Source organism: Humulus lupulus, chromosome 7 (assembly GCF_963169125.1).
Source record: "Humulus lupulus chromosome 7, drHumLupu1.1, whole genome shotgun sequence".
Lineage (NCBI taxonomy): Eukaryota > Viridiplantae > Streptophyta > Magnoliopsida > Rosales > Cannabaceae > Humulus > Humulus lupulus.
In genome coordinates, this window is record NC_084799.1 from 173,523,821 (window position 1) to 173,547,432 (window position 23,612).

General features: G+C 34.6%; 2 protein-coding genes across 2 annotated transcripts; one reads left to right on the forward strand and one right to left on the reverse strand.

The window, feature by feature from the left end:
* Positions 1 to 12,873: 12,873 nt before the first annotated feature.
* Positions 12,874 to 20,491, forward strand: LOC133788836 (probable receptor-like protein kinase At1g49730). Its single transcript, XM_062226453.1, has 7 exons — positions 12,874 to 13,032; positions 15,369 to 15,624; positions 18,410 to 18,462; positions 18,560 to 18,627; positions 19,575 to 19,664; positions 19,771 to 19,840; positions 19,929 to 20,491. The coding sequence occupies exons 1-7, from the start codon at positions 12,969 to 12,971 to the stop codon at positions 20,228 to 20,230; spliced, it is 903 nt and encodes a 300-aa protein (XP_062082437.1). The 5' UTR covers positions 12,874 to 12,968; the 3' UTR covers positions 20,231 to 20,491.
* Positions 20,492 to 21,416: 925 nt separating this feature from the next.
* LOC133788837 (dnaJ protein homolog ANJ1-like) lies at positions 21,417 to 23,339 on the reverse strand. Its single transcript, XM_062226454.1, has 5 exons — positions 23,065 to 23,339; positions 22,691 to 22,983; positions 22,315 to 22,591; positions 22,022 to 22,220; positions 21,417 to 21,931 (listed from the first exon to the last, which is right to left on the reverse strand). Exons 1-5 carry the CDS (start codon positions 23,212 to 23,214, stop codon positions 21,612 to 21,614), a joined length of 1,239 nt encoding a protein of 412 aa, XP_062082438.1. The 5' UTR covers positions 23,215 to 23,339; the 3' UTR covers positions 21,417 to 21,611.
* Between the last annotated feature and the right edge of the window lie 273 nt (positions 23,340 to 23,612).

Here is a 23,612-nt window from a genome sequence, read left to right on the forward strand (position 1 = left end):
TTTGTCCTTTTCAAATTTATGAATAATAAAATAGACTACGCGCAGCGTGATTGATTCTTGCTACAAATATGCATATGTGTTAATTTTTTGAACAGTGTTCAACTGATCGGTAAAATCGGACAGGGTTCAACTGCTCGGTGTGTTCAAGCAGTGTTCAACTGCTCGAATATTTTCTTTATATTCAATGTGTTTCACGAGTAGTAATTGCTCGAACAGATTCGGTCAAGTAGCAAGTGACCAAGGATCTTACAACCCTCGATCACTTGGGGGCACATGGGGTATTCTGGTAAATAATTCAACACAAGCAATGAGAGCACAAATTAATATATTTGTTTTTAGGCTGACTTGTAAATTTTGAAAGTCGAAAAGGCCATTGAGCTAACTTGTTTATCAAATCTTAAGTAACTTGGCATCTTTCAAAATTCCAAGTTAAAAGCAAATATTCATGTGAAATTAAACATTATGCTCATAAAATGTTAGAGCAATAAGAGTGTGAGAAAATATACTTAGCAGAGACTTATGAAATGTGTAACGACCCAAATTCAGTGTTTAGGCTTAAGGGCCTGGGGAAGTGTGCCTGGAGGGCATAATGGGATTTTGTGTGTGACTTTAATGAGCTTAATGCATGATTACGATTTATTGCGCGTTATATGACTATTTGATTATTTGAGATGCATGACTATGTAAATTAGTATGCATGTAGACCTGATTGTCTTAGAATGAGCATGATTGTAATCTGGCCATGATAGAGCATAACTGTGATAATTGTACTATGTGATTTGTGCTATGAGGTGTGATGTTTTTATCAGGATGCACGCATCGAGACGGTCCTAGTGAGCCATTTAGTCAAAAAGTCACAACGGGATGTTGTACCCGGCTCGGGTAAAGCCTAGGGGTACTTTGGGAATCTTATAAGTTGAGTTGAGAATGAGTGGTTGGTTATTGGTAATTGGGTAACCTGGGTAACCGTTTGTAACTGCTGTGGGTAACAAGTTTTAAGATAGAAAGTGGTAGAATTGAAATGAAAGTGTAAAGACTTAAGTGCCCTTGAAGGTTTAGCTAAGGATGGATTATTAGGAAGGGGTAAATTGGTCTTTTGGCAAGGCAAATAGGCAAGTTTCAGCTGAGTATATGGGGTATACGGTTTGGGCAAGGGATCATTTAGTGTCTTGATAAAATTAGAAGAGAAGGAAAAGAAGAGGAGAGAAAGGCTAGGGCAAGCAAGAAGAAGAAGAAGAAGAGAAGGAGAAGTGGGAGTCTAGGAGGGGATCAAGGACTTGTGTGGATTCTTCATTTGAGGTAAAGGTTTTATACATATCTAAGTATGGATTTTGTTTTGATTTAAGGAATTTAAATGCCTAAGCTAAACATTGTTGGGTTTTGGGGTTAGTTGCTGAAATTTGAAATCATAGGAGTGGATCTTGGGTGTGTTGATGTTTTGAATTGATTCTAGTGTTTATAGGGTGTTAGATTGTTCATATGAGGTTTGGATTTGAGTTTTGGGTTTTAGGTATTGGTTTGGGGTGATTTGGAGGGGTTAAAGCTCGGGAAAAATGCAGGAAAAACCCAGATTTTCTGGGTTCGCGATGGAGCGCCGCGGCCCTGTTCTTGGGCGTCGCAGCGCGAGGAGGCTTCAGGATGGGGACAGGGGCTCTGGGCGCCGCGGCCCTTGATGGGTGTGCCGCGGCCCTAGGCCATTTTGACAGCCCAAATGTTGAATTTTTAGGGGTTTTGCCCGGGGACACGGGGGATGGTTCCGATACTTTGTTTTGTGGATTTAGAGGTCCCGGGAGTGCGGGATTGGTCCCGGGAAGTGGTTTTGGACTTGGTTAGTATTTAAAAGTGTTTTATGTGTGTTGTGACTAGGATTTCGGAGAGGCTCGTGCTAGTGGACCGTGCTCGTGACCGTGGTGCATCGGAAAGCACGGAATACAGGTAAGAAAACCGTAGCACCCGAGATTAGGGCATGGCCCCACTGTGTGATTGTAGGGCATGGCCCCGGATTGTATTACGTGCAAATGCTTAACCTTAAATGAACTGTGATGTGTGTGAATGTTTATTTTGAATGTACTATATGTGTGATTAAGATGAAACGAACGGCAAGGGCCGGGTACGGCGTAGGCCGGGGCGGCCGTGGGGCCGAATGTAACACACAGCACATGGGATGCTTATATTCAGGGTGGGACCCAAGGGATACATGAGTTATCCTCGCGGTGAGAACCGAAACTCCAGGCTTTGGTAAGGCCTTGGGAGCGGCATGGCCGTACTTGTTTATTATGATGGTTTTCCTATGTGTCAGTGAATTATTGCCAGCTATTTGTTTTTGCATATGTTATGTGTTATTTGGGTTTTCTTGCTGGGCTTCGGCTCACGGGTGCTCCGTGTGGCAGGTAAAAGCAAGGAGTCAGTAAACCGGCCATGAGTATGGAGAGCGTGGGGGCGGCGCGTACATGTTCGGCCTGCCCGACTGCTTTGGTTGGGGGAATTTTGTATATGGCTGTATTTAACCATTCTTTTGATAGCTGATCAAGTGTAAATCTATTTTTGAGTTGTGAACATTTTGTAAACCTTATTTTGGGATCCCAGATGTTTTATATTTAACGTTTTCAATGAAGTTGACCATTTTAAAAGAATACAGCCTTAAACTCTGGTTTAATTACACTTTTGGTTTTAGAAACCACTTTGAGTCAATTAAATGCACAATTTCTATTTTAAACTCACTTATTAACGGCTCTAAGGTGGTAGGGCGTTACAAAATGTCTGTAATTTCTAAGTTAGAAAACTAAGTACTCATGCGAAAAATTCATGGCATAGATCAAAGAGACTTTACTATTCACAAAAGAGTTGGGATGTTTTAAGAAAAATAAAGTGTAAAGCAGCTCAGCCGTACGAGCAAAATATAATAGCTACTGAGCAGTAATTGTCTTCACAAAAGTATGAGAAAAAGAAATAAACTACTAGCTAGGAACAAAGTTTTCACTAGTTGAGTTAAGCATGCTCTCTGTTCGGCCTAAAATGCTCACTGGTTGGGTAGATTGTTCCTAGTTGGTCAACACCATCCTCAGCATCAGGGACCTCCTCTGGTCAGAAGGATAAAATAGGAGAGGCAGGCATAGTGCCAGCTAGGAGATCTGCCTCCTCGGCAGCCTTGGCTTCACATTTAGCAAGCTCCTCAGCCTTTGCTTCATCAGAAAGAAAGTCAAGGTTAAGAGGTTTGTTTAACATCCAAATCTGGTAGAAGCAGTTGAAACAGATTTCTTCATAACGAGCCAGATCAATTTCCTTGTCCTATTTCAGCTCTTCAATCTCTTGAATATTTTTCTCCTACTAGTCGGTCAATGTCTTGATGGTTTGGATGTGCTTGTTGTTCTCATCAGTCAACTCTGTCAAGGTTCTATTCCGATCAACAATTGTTTTCTCTGCTTGCTCAGTCTTGTCTTGAAGATATTTCTCAAACTTGGTCAGGTTTTCAATCTTCGCTTGAGATTCCACCAATTAATCATTCAAGACTTTAATCAAATCCTTACAGTCTACTTCTTGGGGTTGAGCGTGACTATTAGTGATAAGTCCCTGAAATAGATAACAGAAAACTATTTAGAATAAGAGCAATTAATAGGAAAGTATGAGCTCTTGATGATAAGATGCTTACACTCATTATTTGAGCAAGGCCTCTTTGCAGGACAACTTCAACACTGTGCCGGGGTAAAGTATCCAAGGTTTGAGTGGTTACTACATGATGAAGAGTGTGGTCTAATAACTCCTTTCCATATTCACCAGCAATGCAAAGGGGCTCACTTAGGTCAGGTAGTCGGGTAGTTGTTAAGCTAGCAGAAGGAGGAATAGACGGAGGAGTCAATCGTGGGATAGCGATAGGCTGGTCAGATAATCTCCCCTAGTTGGTCGATACAGTCTTCGCGACCTTGCTCAGAGGGTTTGAGCTACTACCTTCACTAGGTTTCCTCTTTTGGGTAGAGGAAGTATTGAATTGCGTAAACATGTTTGGATCTGCAAAAAAAGTGAAGCACAAAACTGGTCAATGGAAATGAGAGATAAATATAAGTAAATGAAAATTTTACTAGGACCACATGACTTTACAGATTTCATACAATCATTCTAAAAAAACATTATCTATAACAAGAAAAACTATGGTTACTATTAGTAGAAAAACCTAAATTCAGAATTTCGTTGAGAAGGCCGTCTTCATCATCAGACGACGAGATGCCTTCTCTAAGGAGTTCAATGTTCTTTCCTTTCCCATGCCTGGTAGGAAAGGCATGTCTACGAGGATCTTTAGGAGGAGGTTCCCTAATAATAAGATTTCCTGGTCAGCATGACTGGGGAGATGGTTCAGGAGAAAATTGGTCAGTCACTACTTCAGTATCAACATTCGACTAGTCAGTTGTGTTTGCTTCTTCAGTAGTATTGCCTTCTATAATATTTTGATTGTTTGGTAACAACCCCACCAATTGAAGGTTTTCCAAGTTGACCAACTCCTTGGCATCTTTCTCTTCTGTGGGCATGTTAGCAAGTTCTTCTGCTCGGGAATACATTTCCCTGGTCGGTAAAGGTTGATTAAAAGGGTCTGCATGCGTAAAAGCCAAATTGTTGGCCCTAATATCTGAAGTAAAAAGTATTTCGTGTAATATTTTCCAGGATTTGATTTATGAGCGATACCATGAGGGTACTTAACCCCTTTTTGCCTATGAAAGAGGTGGAAAAAACCTGTGTTCTTGTGGCTGGGGTTAGTCCTAAAATCGAACAAATAGTGTACCTCGTGAGGAGCAGGTGGGTTCCAGCCCAGGAAGTGGTAGAGAATGTATAGAGCAAACAATTCTTGAATTACATTTGGAGCTATCTGGAAGGGAGAGACATTGAAGTAATCTTCTACTGACCGAAAGAAAGAATGCAAAGGGATAGTAGCTCATGCATAAACATGGTATCTAGACCAGGCGCAATAAGCTCCACTAGGATTATTAACTCTCTGGTGAAGTTGCAGACATATCACATTCACTCCTTCAAGACCCAAAGTCTGAATATGCTTATCAAAAATTTTGGAGTTTAGCTTAGAAGGTTTAGCTACAAAGCAAGAAGGCACACGATCTTCTTCTTTCCTCAGCCTAAGTGTAGCTGATTGTTGAATCTCAATTGTAAAATTCTGGGTAGCCTTTTTCCTGGGTTTACCAGCTTTCCACACTTGGCGAGGAGGCCTTGAAGAAGCCTCAAGTTGAGCTTCTTTTACCAAGTATTCTCTAGCTACTGGATCGCGTTCCACTACCTTTTGCATCGCTTTTCGAGCTACTTGAGGAACTTGGTCTTGAGGGAGTTGATTGGATTTTTTTACCCTCATTGGTGGATGTTGACACTGATTGTTGAGAAATTGCTCCTTGTGAAGGAAGTATAGAGACGACCGAGGAAGGATTTTCTTGAGACGGCGAAGGTGATCCTCAGGAGTACGGTTGCTAGGAGATTTGGATGAAGAATAACTGTTTTGAGGAGTGTCGCTCGATTTAGGAGATGAAGAATCAGAGTCTGTATGGTTGTCACCTCCCCTGTAGTCGAAACAATTCATCTACAAAAAATATGGGGAGGTGAGTGAACCAAACAAACATGAACAAATGAATGCAAAGAAAAAAATATATATATATTTACTACCCAGTAAAATATTTTCTCTGAGCAGTAAAAATATTGTACTGCCCAGATAAAAATGTATGAGAACAACAATAATAATCAGAAATTTTTGGTGCTCAAATGCATGAACCTTAAACTTTTTTCACAAGCCCGAGATCTTAAAAGCATGCAAAACTGAGTGGCTAGGGGGCGTGTCTGAGCGACAGTGAGTGTGTCCAAGCAGCTTAGGTGCGTGCATCCGAGCGGCTAGGTGCGTGTCCGAGTGGCTAGGGGGCATGTCCGAGTGGCAAGAGGGCGTGTCCGAGCGGCAGTGAGTATGTCCGAACAGCTTAGGTGCGTGTCTAAGAAGCTAAGGAGTGCTGCCGAGAAGATATTTTTGTTCCAAGGAGCTAAAGGTGTCCTAACGAATATGAATTAAGTGGAGTCCTACCGACCAAGAGGTATGGGGCATAACAATGAGCATGAACATATTTTCCTAATCTTGGGGTGTGCAAACAAGATCAAAAAGTGGAATTTCAAGGGTTCAACAAGTCTCAAGAAAATATCAAATGCTCATCTTAAACCCATGAACCAGAAAATACAATGTTGAATGGGAAATCATTTTTTCTTCAAAATTGAAGGAATAATTTACTAACCCAAAGCCTAAACTACACAAAATCTCTATTTTACAAAGATTCATCACAAAAATTCCAAGAATGTATTCCAAAAGGGGGTTTCGGCATGTGCATGTTCTAACAAGTTTTTGTGCAGAATTTTAAAACTTAAAATGCTTGAAAGTAAAGATCAAGAAGAGAGAACTTACTCAAATGGGTGGAAGATCTTTGGGTTTCTTGAGAGTTTCCTTTGAAATTGCTTGGAGAGACACGAAGCCTTGATGAAGAAGTTGGCCACTGCAAGGAGGAGTTGTATTTTATGGTGCTTGTTTTGGTATAAGAGAGTGGGGGCAAGAATGAGGTTATTTATAGGAAAGGAGGGAGTCTTCAACTCCTCATTTTCGTGTATCCCATTATCCTACTTTCTGGGAAATTAGTAATTGCCCTTTTAGTGGACTGAAAAATTTAATTGTACCTTTATTTGTAAAGGACGGGAGAGTGCCAAAGGTCATTTTTGGAATTTTAAGACAATAATTTTTAAATTCATTGTGGATCTTTGCAAGATGTTAGAAGAAAAGTTTATCATATGCGAAAATCATATAATAAACTTGGGGGAAAATGTTATCCCCAAAGTTTTGTTCGATGACGTGGCAATCGGATGGGACAAGTGGCAATGCATGGTTAGTAAATGACACATTAATAGTCAATAAATGTGTTGACTAAAGAAGTGCAAAGGTTGGAAGTTGACCTGCGAAGTTGTGATATTACTGGTCAGGAAATAGATTTACCTAGTCAGGAAGTGATTTGCCCGACTAGGTAAGGTTTTTGACCAACCAGTGATGTTTCTTGGCTGACTAGTAATCTGTCTTGGCCGACTAGTAATGTGTCTTGGCCGACTAGTAATGTGTTTTTTCCGACCAGTAATGTGTTTTGACCGACCAATCACTTCAGTAATGTGATATAGCCAACCAGTTACATTGAGGAATGGATTTGGTTGACTGGACGGATCAGAATCTCAGGAGTTAACCGTCCAGTGACTCTGCAATAATGCCACAGTAACAACTTCAACACGAATCGCTCGTAACTACCACGTGAATCTCTCAGATATCTCGAAATAATAGTTATATTGTTTTAATTTGAATTTGTTTATTATTTTATTAATTAAAGTTGGTTGAAACAACCAAAGACCCCGTCAAAACGGGATATTTCTCATGTACGATCATGATGTTAGGAGTATGTCCTAAAAGCATGTAAAAGACATTTATTATTTTGATGAATAAATAAATACAATGGTCTATTATTGTTATATTTAGATTATTAAATTATTTTTTGAATAATTTTTGTAAATATCAGAAAAATTACATATTCATTATTGAGAATGTGATCTTGTATTAGTACGAGAGAATTAAGATCACATGAATGAATAAAAATAGTCAACAACAAATTGAAGTTATGGAATTCTTTAATTGGGGTTGTAAGTATGGTTTGTTGAGTATCATGTTGATACAAATAATCTAGATTCGGATTATTGATGTGGTAAGATATCTCGGTAAAGGTGTTTTATATAATATGATTATATATGACAGGGACCGATATGAATAAAAGTCTTTATCCAAAAACTATTTAATAATAAAGATTTTTAATTCATATCATAACTGATGATCATTTATAGATCAACCTAAATCCTGAGTGTTCATGAACTCCTGTTTATGTTTATTAAATTTTTAATTCATTCGTTAAGGTCTCTTCGTAGAATAAGGCTAATGACTTTTGTTTTGGAGATTTAATATCATGGATGGCTGAGAACATGTATCAACAATACGGAATCTAATATTTCCTAACGGATCGTATATTGGTTCCCTTAAGGGTTAATTCTGGAACTGAATGATTTTGAGCTCAAATCTATAATTAGATTATAGATTAATTGTTCACTAGTGAATTAATGGTACTTAAGGAATAAGAAGTAAATTAGAAATGTAAAATGGTAATTCTTCCATTCTAATTGATGAACTAATTAATTAGAGGGTTGAACTATTGTAAGATGGTTATATCAATGGACAACTTAAAATAAGATTTCTATAAAAGTATATCTATAACATAAAGAGTTTAATTCTGAATTTATAGTGGAGAAATATCATAATTAATAAATTAACTATTATGATTGAAGAGTTTAATTATTTAGTTTTAATTTATTGGAGCTTAATGTTATAGGTTCATGGTCCCCGAAAAAGCTCAAACAAACACTGACAAAGATAAATACAAAAATGGGCAAAAATGACTTATTTGATAAGCAAAAATATTTTTCTATGCACTAAACATAATTATTGTATAATTATGTGTAATTAATTAATTGAGAATTAATTATTTGATTTAACAAAAATATAATTAATTTTGAATTAATTTATTTTTGAGATTTTTGGTATTTAAATAATGATGAAAATTGGGAAAAATCACATGCCCTCCCTGGCATGAGGTGGGCGTGTAGCACAGTACACAATCACTGTGCTACACGCACAAGAAGGTTCTAGAAGGATCTTGATTAAAGAATTTTAGTTATTTAAATATTAAATAAATAATGAGATATTTTAATATGATTAAAATATTATTATTTAAACAAAAATCTAATGATTGATCAGTCGTTTTAAAATTTTTTAAAATAACTAAAATTATTTATTTTTAATATATTGGATATATTAAATATGGGAGATTAGTTTTTTTTTTTCAGAGTGATACTTTTCAGTGATAGAAAATATATCGTGAAATCTCCCTGAGAGAAAGAGAACAGTGCTACAATCATAGGTCATTGTTTTTCCCAAATTTAGGTCCAAACTTTATCAGATCTCATGTGTTGAGAACATCTGATAAATAGATTTCGCCTATTGTTTTGTATAACGAGCCCACACTCGTTCTTTGTGTGTTGAGAATATTTTGGAAGATCCTGGTGTGAGATCTCAATGATTTTTTCCATACAAAAAGATAGCAGCAAGGAATGACTTGAGGTAATTTTCTATTCATTTCTTTGATTCAATATATATATATATATGTATGTGAAGAAGTAGATCTAGAAATCTTGTGGGGTTAAATTAACAATTTTGATTGTTGTTCCGCTGCGTATAATCTTTGATTTGATATATAAAAACCAACACATGAGCCTATAAATAAATGGCTCATGGCATCATTTTGGGGGATCCGATCTTTCTGAGAGACTAGAAAAAACTCTTTAGTTTGGAGACTTTGGGACCATTACTTGGGGTATTCTAGGAGCATTTTCTGAGAGTTTAGAGAAACACTGTACTTTTTTACTTATACTTGAGAAACTCAGTTGACTAAGGTTCATCTGATCTTTAGTGTAGGCTACATATATCACAATTATAAGTGGATTAGGCTATTACCAACAAATTGTGGTTTAACCACTATAAAATTACTTGTGTTATTTATTTTCTATTCAAGGTTTATTGTCGTTTTTGCGTTTACTTGCAGTTGGCCAAAATCGTGGTCAACAATCATAAATCTTAAAATTTCAATATCAATCCCTTAATATTTAGAGAAAATAAGCATAAAAATTATCCTAACTATTATACAACACTTATAAATGATAAAAACATACCTCAAATGGAATTTTATGGCGTAAAATTGGCCAAAATCATCAAAGAAAACCCCAAAAATCGCATGAAAACGCCTCCTCTCCGCCTCTCTGTTTCGTGTGTATGCTCCCGGGGAAGAAGAAGAAAAATGGCTAAGTAATACAGTAGGGGAGGCTTCTAACGTCTCTCCTTGGAAGACGTGCCTAGCCTTTAACGTCTCCCCTTGGGAGACATCTAATGTGGCACGTCTTTCTAGGAGAGACGTTAGAGGCTAGGCACGTCTTCCAGGGGAGACGTTAGAAGTCTTCCCTTATATATATTCGGCCCAATTTCTGTTATTTAAAAAAAATAAAAAATTATATCATATTTTTAAGTATAACGTCTCCCACCACTTTTGATGACTTACTTAGTTAGTCATCAACAAAAAAATTTAATGACTTACACCTCTAGACTTTAAATATCCCTGAATATTTTTAATTTCAATTTTAGAGAGTCATTAAATGTCAATTTTGTGTAGTGTTAGGTCCTCAATATTTTTCAAATCGTATCATTCAGGTCCCTAAATGCTATTTTTGTTTATTTTTTCCTTTGAAAATACATAAAAAAATATAAAATAAATGGTAAATCATTCTTAAAATGTTTGGACATTTAATTTATGACAATAACAAACATGACATGAGAAAAAATATACTTTCATGGCCTTTTTAAAAATATTTAATATTTTTATAAATTAAATTAACGTTTTATTAAAAAAAAAAATTCTTACCTACATCGTTGTTTTATAATTAATATTAATAACTATGTTATCTTGATTATCTTGATATTATCAATTTTTATTATGTTTATGTTTTTTTATTTCATACATTCTTTTTAAAACTTAATAATAGTGTATATAAAGTTAATTATGTGGACATATATATTTAGTTATAAGTTGTATTATATAAAAAATTTGCAAAATAAAAAATAAATATGTACATTATAAATATTGATAATCTCGTGATAGTTCAATTATTAATATTAAAAATTTATAGGTAAGATTTTTTTTTCAATGAAAAACAAATTTAATTTATAAAACCATTAAATAATTTCAAAATGTCATGAAAATATATTTTTTTCAATGTCATGTTTGGTATTATTATAAATTAAGTGGTCTATTTTTTTTTTTTTAAGATTGATTCACCAATTTTTTTATATTTTTTTATGTATTTTGAAATAAAAAAGAAATAAAAATATCATTTAGGGACCTAAATGATATGATTTGAAAAGATTGGGGACCTAACTGATATAAAATCAACTTTCGGGACCTAAGTGTTACAAAGTGTAAAGAATGAGGACTGTAACTAAAAAAAACCCTATTTATAACATCATATAATTATATTATATTTTTAAATTAATCTTACAAAAATATAAAGAATATAAATAAGAAAAAGATATTCTCTTAAAAAAAATGATCATCAGCAGGAGGAGGTCCAATTCTTGTATGTGCTTCAATAGTTTGTGCTGTTAGAGAATATTAACAATGAAGATGATTACAATCAAAATGAACACAAACTATATATAATATTAATTAATAATATTACTAAGTAAAAAATATGAGAAGAGATTACATAACTTATGACAATTATCATAAAAGTAGAATGTTAAAGATGAAGATCTCAATAGCAACACAAGACTTAAACAAAGTTAAAAACATTTGTCCTAAAAACTATTTCCTCCCTCATAAAAACACTTTGGGAGTACTATCTAGAAATGCTTCTAAGGATTTATCAAACCTTCTCTCATACTCATCATAGTGTTCTAAAGATGAGCATGTCATCACAAGTGTTCTAAAATATGTAGTATATTTTTCACATTCACACATTACATCCAAGTGAGCAAGATAGTTTCTATTTATAGAGTTCTCATCCACTATTTGATTTTCTAATGCCATCAAACCCCTTTGGGAGTTAGAAAATATGCACACAACAACTATAAAATATTATAGCTAATGAAAATCAAATTCAATAAGCGTAACTCCTTTTATACATCAATTGGTGATTTTTGTGAGAGTTACAAAATTTATAATCATCATTTCTTAAGAATTGTAACTTACTTTCTATATTACAAAACTGATTGTGATCATCATTTTTCAAATTTTAACTCCACAATATATGTTACATTTGACAAAATAATATTTGTCATACTTATTTGTCACATAATTCATTTAATCAAAATATTATATTATATGTAAAATAATATAACAGGTGCCGAATAAAAGAAAAGAGTGATAAGCCAATAAAATATTACACATAAAAATTAAACTAATAAAATATGTTTTAAAGGAGGGAATAGTATTCTGCAGATGTAGTGTATTACTATAGCATTCTCTAAAAATATACGTATAATGAAGCACCAACCGAAGTGCTATTTTGTTACTTTTCTCCAATTTTTCATTATATTTTACAGCACAAGGTGTTTTACATCACCTTAGAGCACTCACCTTAGCTAAGATATAATAGCTATAATTATAAAATTTAGCTTAAAATCATAAAAAATACACTTTATTGGATGAGCGAAACACTTCTTTATTTTAGTTGATCGTAATGTAAAAATTTGTGGTAAAATTAAAAAAAAAAAATTAGATTTTAGTGAGAGAATTTGAAAGATAGAATACACGAGTATTCTTATGTGACTACTCTCTTTCTTTAACTAACAAGCCGTGTATTGATTTCTGAAAAAGACTACATACTATTCACTATACGTTAAACTAACGAAGATTTTGAGTCAATTTCATAAAGTTACATGTGGTTTTTTTTGGATGATAATAACAGTAATGATAATAAACCAAATAAGTGGGGAACCAAATTGGAAAAGGTCCAAAGGTGTGGTGTATAATGGCTGCAGCCAACATCTGACACACTCTTCAAGATACATCTATAACTGTATTCGTTAAGTCTTAACAACTTTATTGAATGACCATTCTACCCCCATTATCCTATCTGTCTCTGTCTCCAGGGCCTAGGCAGACCCACCAAAAAGTTAAAAAAAATTAGGCCAATTCATTAATAATAGAGAGGAAGAAAAAAAGAAGTAAATATGAAAATTATGGAGAGTTCATCTACTTCTATAGTCATAACTACTTTTTCTATCTCACCGAATTATACTTCACGTCAACCCAATTCCAATGGACCTTCCGATCCGCAAGTTCAGCTTTCACCTTCTCGCCTGGCTTCACCGATCTCGTCGTCGTAAGTATTTCTGTACTCAACTCAATTCAACTCTACTCTTCTTTTTATTTTGTTCCAATCCCAATTGAGATTCTCTTATTGTTTTCTACATAATTTAAATATCATTTTTTTTTTTGTATTTCTATCAATTATAATGGCAAAATTCAGAATTAGGAACTGTTATTTCTGGGGTGTTTTATATAATAATTGTTTGAACCAATTTGGGTAATATTATTTTTGCATCAGTTTGTGTTTTTGACTGATAATTTTCACTTTATAGCAAGTCATTGGTACTAGCTGTCGTTCTATATCAGGAAACTGTGAATTATCGCACTATCTCTATCTGGGAATCTGATTTCAGTTAGAATATAGTCATTAATGGGAAATGTAGCTATGTATATATATAATTAAGCACTTTATAAGGTACTGGTGTTTTATAATGCATTATAATGAGATATTTTGGCTTTAAATTGTTCAACTTTTCGGCTTTAATGAAGATAAGACATGCAATTCAGAAGCAACTTGAAGGTTGGTTTTAATTTCTGTTTGAGTGTACATTTGTAATTCTTTTAGTTTATGTTAGTTAGAATTCTAATTAGTATAGGATTTCAATTGGCTGCAAGTACCTATATAAGTGGTGCAAAGGAGCCTAATCTTCACCCATTTTCTTCTCTCCCTTCACCTTCTGCCTTTACCTCAGAGCAGGCTTGTCTCTGCTTTCTTGGCTGCTGGTGACCAGAAAGTTTCACCCTTCTGCCAAAGTTCAGAGGTCTGTTCGGATTCTGGAGCCAAGGTTTGATTATTATTCCACCTCTTTTAATGGCCCATAAAAAGTGGTTCAATCCATCCTAAACACCTGCAGTGATGGTTGATATGCGCCATGACAAACCAGTTGTAAATCTCGTCCGAGTAGCCCTTCAAGATCATGTCTCAGTTGGACACTAACAACAATAATGATGGCCTTCACTATATGGACATTGAAGATTGAAGAAGCTGCTAGAATGGCTATCCTTCCTGCTGCCAAACATTCACTATAAAACTTGAAGCTCCACCATATGACTCCATCATGGACACAACTAAAACGTCCTGGTGCAAGAAGAATAGAAGAGGATTCAGGATTTAAGTTTTGCCAGGACAATCCTGGTTGGTGCTTCTAATGTGGCCAAGAATGTGTCCCAATGTTCCTTATGAATACAAGATGAAGGTAGGCCTGTCCCATTTTGATGATCAATTACAAGAATATGATTTTCTCAGATTGATTACAAAAACTGTAGAGACTTTCTTTCATTAGATGGATATTCGTACAGAGAAGAGGGATAACTAGGGAGCAAAAAAGTTATAAGGTGGAGGGGATGCATGGTAGCAAGTGGCAAAAGCTCGAAGAAAATCATCTTTGAAAAGGGAGAATTCCTATTTGTAGTTGGTGTCAGATAAATAAGTTGCTGACTGGTCCATCTGGATTTTCAGCCAATACTTTATATTTGATATCAAATTCCCACCACGATTTGACAAATCTGGCCAATTATGCAGAGAAATCAGCTGATTCTCAAGGTATATTAGAGGGCTCAAGATACTCATGATCGTTTGGTTTCACATCTTATTTGGAGTTCTAATGAGTAAATTAGCCTACGACTCCAATTGGTTAGCTACCTATGTCAACGCCTATATGAAGGCTACTCCTTTCATGAACTGATCATATATTTTCAGTTTAATGAAATTTTCCCTCACGTGGTTTTCTCAGCCATGTTTACCTAAGGAGTCTAAACATTTCCCTTTGCCAATAATGAATATTTTGGTAAAAATTTGGAGGTGTAGGCGCTGGAGATATTCTTGGTAGAGAATACAAAATGAATATCTGTTTCTTGCTGAGACTGTGTAGCTGCATCTTAAAAAGTTGACTTTCGGAAACAGGAAATACTAATACATTGGAGCTCCATTAACTTTATATTTTGGGTGGGGAGAATTATATTTGGTTTGATGTTGTATTGATTTTACTTATTTAAAGGTCATTATCAAATTTTGAAAAAATTATAATGAATTTCTAGGCTTCAATATGTTTACACTGAGCGGCTTGTTCCAACACCTGAATTTGTGCGTATAAAGTGAGTTTGTATTGGTAATCTTCTTAGATAACCCCACTTTTACCATTACGCCATGTGTGTGTATTAGAATATTTAGATAACAACTATACTACTTGAAAATTTTAAAAATTGATCATTTCTTGCTGCACCAACTACCACAGAAAATCAATTATACTCAATTTGATTTCCCATAAATTTGGTTTAAACTAAATTGTTCTGTTAGATATTTATTGAGCCATTTTACTTGAATATGTCTCTAATAAGTTGTCATTTCAGGCCGTCTATCATTTATCAAGCGCTATGCATACAAAGATATAAAGAAAGCAACAGATGGTTTTCACAGGATTGTTTATAGCACTTCTCATGGAGCTGCATATAAGGCAAAATTTCGAGATGGTGGGATTGTATTAGTAAAAGAAATTACAGAAATAAATCAAGAAAAGGAAGAATTCTATAGAAAAGTGCAACTTTTGGGGCGTTTGCATCACCGCCACCTCCTTGCTCTCCGTGGTTTTTCTTTTGGTCACAAGAGGTTTGGTGCTAATCTCTTCGTCATATATTCTATTGCATAAAATATACTGATGTTTAGGTGCAAAAGACATGCCATTTACCAAAATTGGAATTGTAGAAAATGATGAATGAATTGGATCTTTTATTCATGTAAATAACACATATTTATACAATATTAGAGAAACTAAACTAGGAAAGTAAGAGAGAAATTAGGAAACTAAATAATTACAATTGACCCTAATTTCTAGCTAATTTACAGCTCATATATTCTAACACTCCCCCTTAAGCTGGAGCATAAATGTTAATCATGCCCAGCTTGTTACAAAGATAATCAACCCACACCCCATTCAAGGCCTTTGTGAAAATGTCCCCTATTTGTTCTCCAGTCTTCACATATTCTGTGGAGATCAAACCTTGTTGAATTTTCTCACGAACAAAATGACAATCAATCTCAATGTGCTTGGTTCCCTCATGGAACACGAGATTTGAGGCAATATGAAAAGCAACTTGATTATCACACCACAATTTTGCTGATACCGAAGTCTTAAATCCTACTTCAGTCAAAAGCTGATATATCCACATTATCTCACACACAGACTGTGTCATAGCCCTATATTCTGATTCTGCACTGGATCTAGACACAACATTTTGCATCTTACTTTTCCAAGAGACCAAATTGCCCCCAACAAAGACACAATAACCCGAAGTGGATCTTCTATCTACCTTGGAACTTGCCCAATCTGCATCTGAGAAACACTCAATCTGAGTGTGCCCATGAACCATGTAAACAATACCTCGTTCTGGTGCTCCTTTTAAGTAGCACAAAATTTTCTCTAATGCCGCCCAATGATGAATTGTTGGAGATGACATAAACTGACTGACAACACTAACTGAGAATGCAATGTCTGAACGAGGCACAGTAAGATAATTCAACTTTCCAACCAATTTGCGATATTTCTCAGGGTCTTCAAATGGTTCCCCATCACTCGTAAGGTGCACAACATGATTCATTGGAGGACTACAAGGTTTTGCTCTTAATTTTCCCGTCTCAGTAAACAAATCAAGTACATATTTCCTTTGAGATAAAAAAATACCTTGAGCACCCCCAAATCCTTCGTGTGAAACTGGGTATGAATGAAAGATTTAAGGGATGAGATGCCTTTAGTATCATTTCTAGTAATAACAATGTCATCCACATACATAACTAACAAAATAATACTAGCAGTTGATCTTTTATAGAACACAGAATGGTCTGAATTACTTTTCAACATACCAAATTTCTCAATAGCCCGACTAAATTTACCAAACCAAGCTATTTTAAGCCATATAAAGATTTGCGAAGACGACAAACTCGTCCTGACTCCCCCTGAACAACAAACCCAGGAGGTTTCTCCATATACACCTTTTCCTGAAGATCTCCATGAAGAAAAACATTTTTGATATTAAGCTGATACAACGGCCAATGATGAGTAGCTACCATGGAAATAAACAGCCGAACAGATGTTAGTTTAGCAACAGGAGAAAGAGTATCACAATAGTCCACTCCATAGATTTGAGCATATAACATGTAAATAACATATAGTTATACAATATTAGAGAAACTAAACTAGGAAAGTAGGAGAGAAATTAGGAAACTAAATAATTACAATTGACCCTAATTTCTAGCTAATTTACAGCTCATATATTCTAAGATGAATTGAACAGAATCTCAATACTCACGTTCATAAACGTATTTAAATCTTTACTTAAAAGCAAGTCTTTAATCTTGACTGGGAACAATTTAGGCTCCAAAAGAGAATATGAAAAAAACAAAATATTTTCCCACTTTGTGAATGTTGTAATGCATGGGGGTGACATAATGTCATTACTATTTTAGTGTGGCCTATTTCTATAAATTTTGTTCTCTTACAGATTCTTTACTTAGATACCCCTTTCTTCTGTTGTGGAGTCTTGTTCAATTACACCCTCTTGGTGCGATTTGTAGTTATGTTGCATTGCTTATCACATTGGCAATGTGCTAAGTATTGAGAAAAGGTTTCTTTTGTAATCTTTTGTCTTTAGTTTTTCTAAAGCTTAAACATGTCGATGTTTGGTTGGTACTTACCCTTAAATGCTAGAAATTGTTTTCTTTGCTTTGCTATAAATAAAACAATTTGGATAGATATTGAAGACTGTTAATGTTTTACTGTATTTCATTGTGGTTCCAATTATTCTCTCTCTCTCTCTAAATAACAAGTTGTTGGATTCTTGCATACTCATGAATTTACAAATGGGCTGCCCGTGATCATCTTTTAGCTCATCAGACACAGAACACAATCCTGAATTTTCCTTCAATGTTCATTGATATTCATATTTTTCTCTTCTAGTGTTTTTAAAACTATTAAATATAGCATCTCACTCTTTTGAATTAGGGAATTTTGAATCCTGGCTTTGTCAAAGTTTATTTTATTCTGACCTGGAGTAAGATAAGCCTTGTATAGTTTGGTTAGTATGTTTTTCATTCTAATATTGGGTTAGATAAATGATGAGACAGTTTTTTTAATCATGCATTCATGTGTCCTGATCTATTACAAGAGTTGTGCTTTACATCTTTGTATGTGCTGAATGAAATCTTAAACCTTACTATCCACATCTTAATTATGTAACCCTGAATTCTATCTTGAGCTCATTTTTTATCTAGTTTAGAACGGATATGTTTTCGATGGATTGACAGCATGTATATCTTTTAAGTCTAATGTCGATCTTTGAAGGAGAATATAGTTTTTGGTGCCTGTCAAATTTCTTATAATTTCTGGTTCTCTTGGTAGATTGTTGGTGTTCGACAACGTAGAAAATGGGAGCTTAAAGGAGCATCTTAATGGTATATATATATATATATTATATTTATATATTTCTAGCTTGTCCAATTGTGTGTGTAACACAAATTTAACTCATGTTAATTGTTTGGCTTTTGACAGATCCTCTTAGAACACCCTTGAATTGGAGGACTAGGCTACAAATAGCTGCAGGAGTAGTTGCTGCATTGGTATGTTATAGAATTATGCCATCATTTTACTCACAAATGATAACAAATAACCATGTACACATGAATTCTAAAGTTGATTAAAAATCAAATAAGCAAATAGCACATTTTGCTAATATGGCATCCGACTTGAAATAACTGTGAATGTACCGTACCAAAATAGAAGGACCTCACAGAAAATGAAAATTTTGAAGTAATTACACTCCTTTGCCTGATCTGAATATACCTTTATCTTTAAAAGTTCTAGGTTGTGTCTTCATGAGGATTCTATGTCTGAACCTCCTTTCAAGCATTTTTTTTCTTGAGGAAAGGAAAAGCAATTTTCACCAATTTGCTTGCATTGATTCTGGATAATTTAACCTGTAGGAGCAATGGGGAACCTCATTCACTCTTCACTCTCATCAAAGGTGAAAGAATATTTTTTTAAAGAAAAAACATCAAAACCTTTAAAAAGATTTATTTCTAGAAGGTTTAGTCAAACAGATACTCTCACTCCGCAAGTTGTGTACAAAGATTAAGTTGTCATATTTCAACAATTATCAGTTCCTGTATCTATACCGTCAGGAAGCATACTTGTATAGTTCTTATGGGGATATACTTGGAATATGAATTCATGACTAATAACAATTAAAATAATATTCTATACAAACACTGCTGTTCTTATATTTAAGTTTTAGTATCTGCCCAAGGGACGAATCCTAAACATCTTTCAATCTGCCAATCTCTAAGCAGGTGTTATGACAGCTTTTTTTGGGAACATCGGGATTTTATACAAAATAGTTTCTCTATGCTGGGTCTTGTTTCTCTAACAATTTAGGCTTCTTATATAGGATATATGTTTAGTGTACTAATTTTGTATATAGGATATTCGAGTTTTGTTTTACAAGTTTCTGAATTATTTTGCATTTTAGATTTATTGGTGTATTTGATTATTGTAATTTTGAATGCAGGAATACTTACTTCTCTTCAATGATCCACCAATCTACCATGTCTCCATAAACTCAAGTAACATCATGTTAGACGAGAACTTCAATGCCAAGGTAGAGTCTTTACATTACGCTATACTCACACATCTACTATAGTTTCCCCTTCTAAACAATTTGACTTCTTAAAATCTAAGATAAAGCTTCCTTTATCTTTCCACAGCTCTCTGACATTGGCGTTCTTACTTCTGCTGGAGATAGTGAAGCAATGCCTCATACCTCATGTTCAAAAGGTAGGCTCATTTTAGTCATACCTGGCCTTTTCAATACCATCTTTTTCTTTATTGTAACTTTTATCTTTCTTCCTGCATATATTCGTAGATTGTATGAATCAGGAATGTAGTAACCTTATATACCAACTTGGTGTGCTGATCTTGGAGCTCGTCACTGGTCAATCCTCAGAGAATGGTGATGCTGATTTGGTCCAGTGGATCCAGGAGTCTCGATTCCGAAACTCCATCCATAACATGATCGATCCTGATCTGGGCAATACCTATGATAACAGAGAGCTTAGAAGTCTTCTGGCTGTAGCTAAATTATGTATTGCATCTCGGGGAAAACCAACATTTTCAGTTCTACAAATATTTCGGTATTTCCAGAAGAAGGTAGAAATCCCACAATGAATAAATTTCACTCTCAAAGCAACTCTTTTTGGAAATTTTATAGTGATTTTTTTTCTTTATAGTTTTTATTCAAATTCATTGGTTGTTTCATTTGAAAATATTTGTGTAGTAGACACAAAAGTGGGCTCTTCATGGAGTGCTAACTATATTCAAAGAGAAAAGTAGAAAAAAGATATAATTTTTTTAACAGTATTCGTTATGTTGTATTAAAAACGCATTGGTTGTTGAATAAATAATGACTGTCTTTATCATTGGGAACTATTCAGTGAAATATGCAACACTTGTGCAGCCAATGGAAACCTAAATCGAAAGTTGTCTAGTATTTGTGATGTTATTATTAAATATTTTAAACTTAGTACTATGGTTTATGATGATAGATAGTAATTAGTAATCGAGTGATGTGCTTGAGACCTACACCATTCAGGTAACTACGTTCTAACAAATAAAATATCATATCACAATGTTTGGACAGAGTTCAACTAACTTACTGCTTGGCATTCTTAATAATTGCAAATTTCTTATTGCCATGACTGTTTGTTGGCTGAGTTTGTATTAAATTAAGAACTTCTGTACCTACGCAGGCACTCATCTGATTGAGATGTGTGCTATTATGATTTAAAATAGCCTTTTTGTATGTAATTTTGCAAATTTAGTTCTAGTTTTTTAATAATTTTTTACAATATATCCTTTAAAAGTAAATTTTTAGTACATATTTTCTAAGTGTGTATGAAGAGTTATATATAATGAAAATTATTGTGCAAAATAATTATATATAAAATAAAATTACCAAACACCCCCCAAAAAAATCTAAAATAATAGCGCGAAAAAAAATATCTAAAATAAATTCTCATTATATATTTATTTTACTAATTTTATGAGTAAAATATAAAAAAATTATCATTGGAGGTGTCAAATTTCACAAAATTTTGAATCAAAGAAAGATAGATGTTGGCCACGCTTTATTTTAAAAAAATTTGAGTTAGGAGTTCAAATTAAAAAATTGATATAATTTATTTTTTTCAATGTCAAAAGGAAAAAAAATTAACTTTCTCATATAAACATAATACAATAAAAAATTTAGAATTTACAATTCTTATAAAATTAAAAAACACCTGCTTTCTGACCAATAAATATTTAAACAAAAATAATAAAATTAAAAAATTATCAACATCCTATTCTTTATCAAAAGCCAAAAGGTATAGACTGAAGTAATTTTTTCCTTTACTTTTTTTTTAACAAAATACATTTATACAAGTAACATTAATTTCTTTGTCATTTAATAGACGTATATCATTTTCCCAAACAAAAACATATGTATTAGGAGCAACTTCTTTTTCTTTTCTTTTACATTTTAACTTTCCACACTCCCAAACAATTCTCATTATTGCTGGGCACACTGCAATCTCTGGCCGCCGGGTTCCCCTTCATCTTCGTCGTAGGCCTCAGACTGAAACTTCTGCCTCCGCCGCATCTCCTCCTCGATATTGTTCACATCATGCAGAGTGGTCTCCTCACACTCGTCAAGCTCCATTTCGGACACTTGAGACAATGGCTTCGGAGGCAGAATAGTCTCCAGCGCCTTAACCTGGTCAGGGCTCACAGAATTTGGAAACTCCACACTGAAATGAACGTACAGCTTTCCCTTCATGAATGGCTTCTGATATATTGGCATTCCCTCGTCATTGATTGCCTTGTACGAATCTGCCAAAACCCAACTTCAATTTCATCATTAATTGTATAAAAAACACAGTACATACATACATGTATCATATATTTATTTATATTACGTACCATGCTTGACAACTTGACCAGGGTCGGATTTGATGAGCAAATGGCGGCCATCCAAATGGGTCAATACAAACTGGAAGCCACACAGAGCCTCGGTGAGGGTCAAAGTATGTTCATAGAAAAGGTCATCGCCCTTTCTCATAAACTTAGGGTGTTCCCTTTGTTCTATGACGAAAACGACATCTCCTGGTTCAGTGTCAGGCTGACAACGACAACCAACAAACCAATTCAAGACCCAACAAGTAAGATTACAACACCCAAACTAGAGACGAAGAAGAAGAGAGAAAAAAACATACCGCTTCATCAGATTCACCAGAGAATATAATCCTTTGTCCCTCCTCCATGCCTATCTCAACAATGACTTCTCGAACCTTCTTGTCCTGAACAACCTTATCTCCTTTGCAAGTCGAGCAACGGTCCTTGTCACCAATGGTTTCACCACTTCCTTTACACTCATCACATAGGTTCTGCATCTGTTGTATCATGTTGTGTCCTAAATGCCTTGTCGTGAACTTCACGCCTCTCCCTTCGCACCCACCACACTTCATTGACTTTCCCGATTTGGAACCCTTCCTAAAATATACACACACATAGTTCATTAAACTAGGATCCAAGAAGAACCCAGTTCTTAAATGACGGAGAAAAAATAATCCAGTTCAGAAAAATACATACCCATTACACTCGGAGCATATTATACTTCGTGAAATAGAGATTTTCTTGGACGTACCCAGGTAAAGATCCTCCAACGACACTTTCAGAGACTTAACAATATCTTCACCCCGTCTCTTTCCATTTCTTTTGAATCCATTAGGATTAAAGAAACTATTGAAGAGATCAAAAGGGTCACCGCTCATGAAATCATTATTATCCATTCCGTTCTTGAGCCCATCCTCACCGTACTTGTCATATACAGCACGCTTCTCAGGGTCAATCAAAATCTCATATGCTTGACTCACCTCCTTAAACTGTTTCCATAAACATTACAATATCAGCTCTATTCTACGAACAAAATGAAATATAAATTTAAAAAAAATAAAAATAAAAACCTTCTCTGGATCACCACCCTTGTCTGGATGGTTCTTCATGGCCGCTTTTTTGTAAGCCTTCTTCAAATCATCAGGCGAAGCGTTCTTTGAAACTCCAAGAACGTCATAGAACCGAGTGTTGTCACTGTTGTCTGCGGCACTTCTGAACATTTTGAGTGAATAGAGAAAAGAAAGAGGAAGATTGACTTGGCTACAAAGATAATAAGAGTAATTGGTTTTCTTTGCTTTGTCTGAAGAAGAGAACGACGAGTTTATATATGGGATATTTGTAATATATTGAACGGTTCAGATAGTTCTCGTTAACTTAAAAGGGTCGTTGAAGAATGATCTATAATAGTCTAGTGTCTTCCCCGCTCTTAAGTTGCATCCTAACCGTCGATGCTTGTTCAATTTCGAAAAAAAAAATTAGATTTATGATTCTAGATGCTTCCCTTACTATCTTGCATAGTCTATTATTTATAAATAAATAAAAAATTATAAATGACTAATTTTCGTATTTTTCTTTTCAATATAATTCCTATATAACAAAGAAAAATTCCAATGAAAAG

What these genes read in the sequence shown, in the direction of transcription:
- LOC133788836 (XM_062226453.1), top strand. Translation starts at nt 12,969, where the DNA reads ATGGACCTTCCGATCCGCAAGTTCAGCTTTCACCTTCTCGCCTGGCTT. An exon ending in CTTAAAGGAGCATCTTAATG is followed by an intron (nt 18,463 to 18,559) that starts GTATATATATAT and finishes GGCTTTTGACAG; the next exon opens with ATCCTCTTAGAACACCCTTG. An exon ending in TCATACCTCATGTTCAAAAG is followed by an intron (nt 19,841 to 19,928) that starts GTAGGCTCATTT and finishes ATATATTCGTAG; the next exon opens with ATTGTATGAATCAGGAATGT.
- LOC133788837 (XM_062226454.1), bottom strand. Translation starts at nt 23,214, where the DNA reads ATGTTCAGAAGTGCCGCAGACAACAGTGACAACACTCGGTTCTATGAC. An exon ending in AGGGTGGTGATCCAGAGAAG is followed by an intron (nt 22,984 to 23,064) that starts GTTTTTATTTTT and finishes TTATGGAAACAG; the next exon opens with TTTAAGGAGGTGAGTCAAGC. An exon ending in CTGGTGAATCTGATGAAGCG is followed by an intron (nt 22,221 to 22,314) that starts GTATGTTTTTTT and finishes TGTCGTTGTCAG; the next exon opens with CCTGACACTGAACCAGGAGA.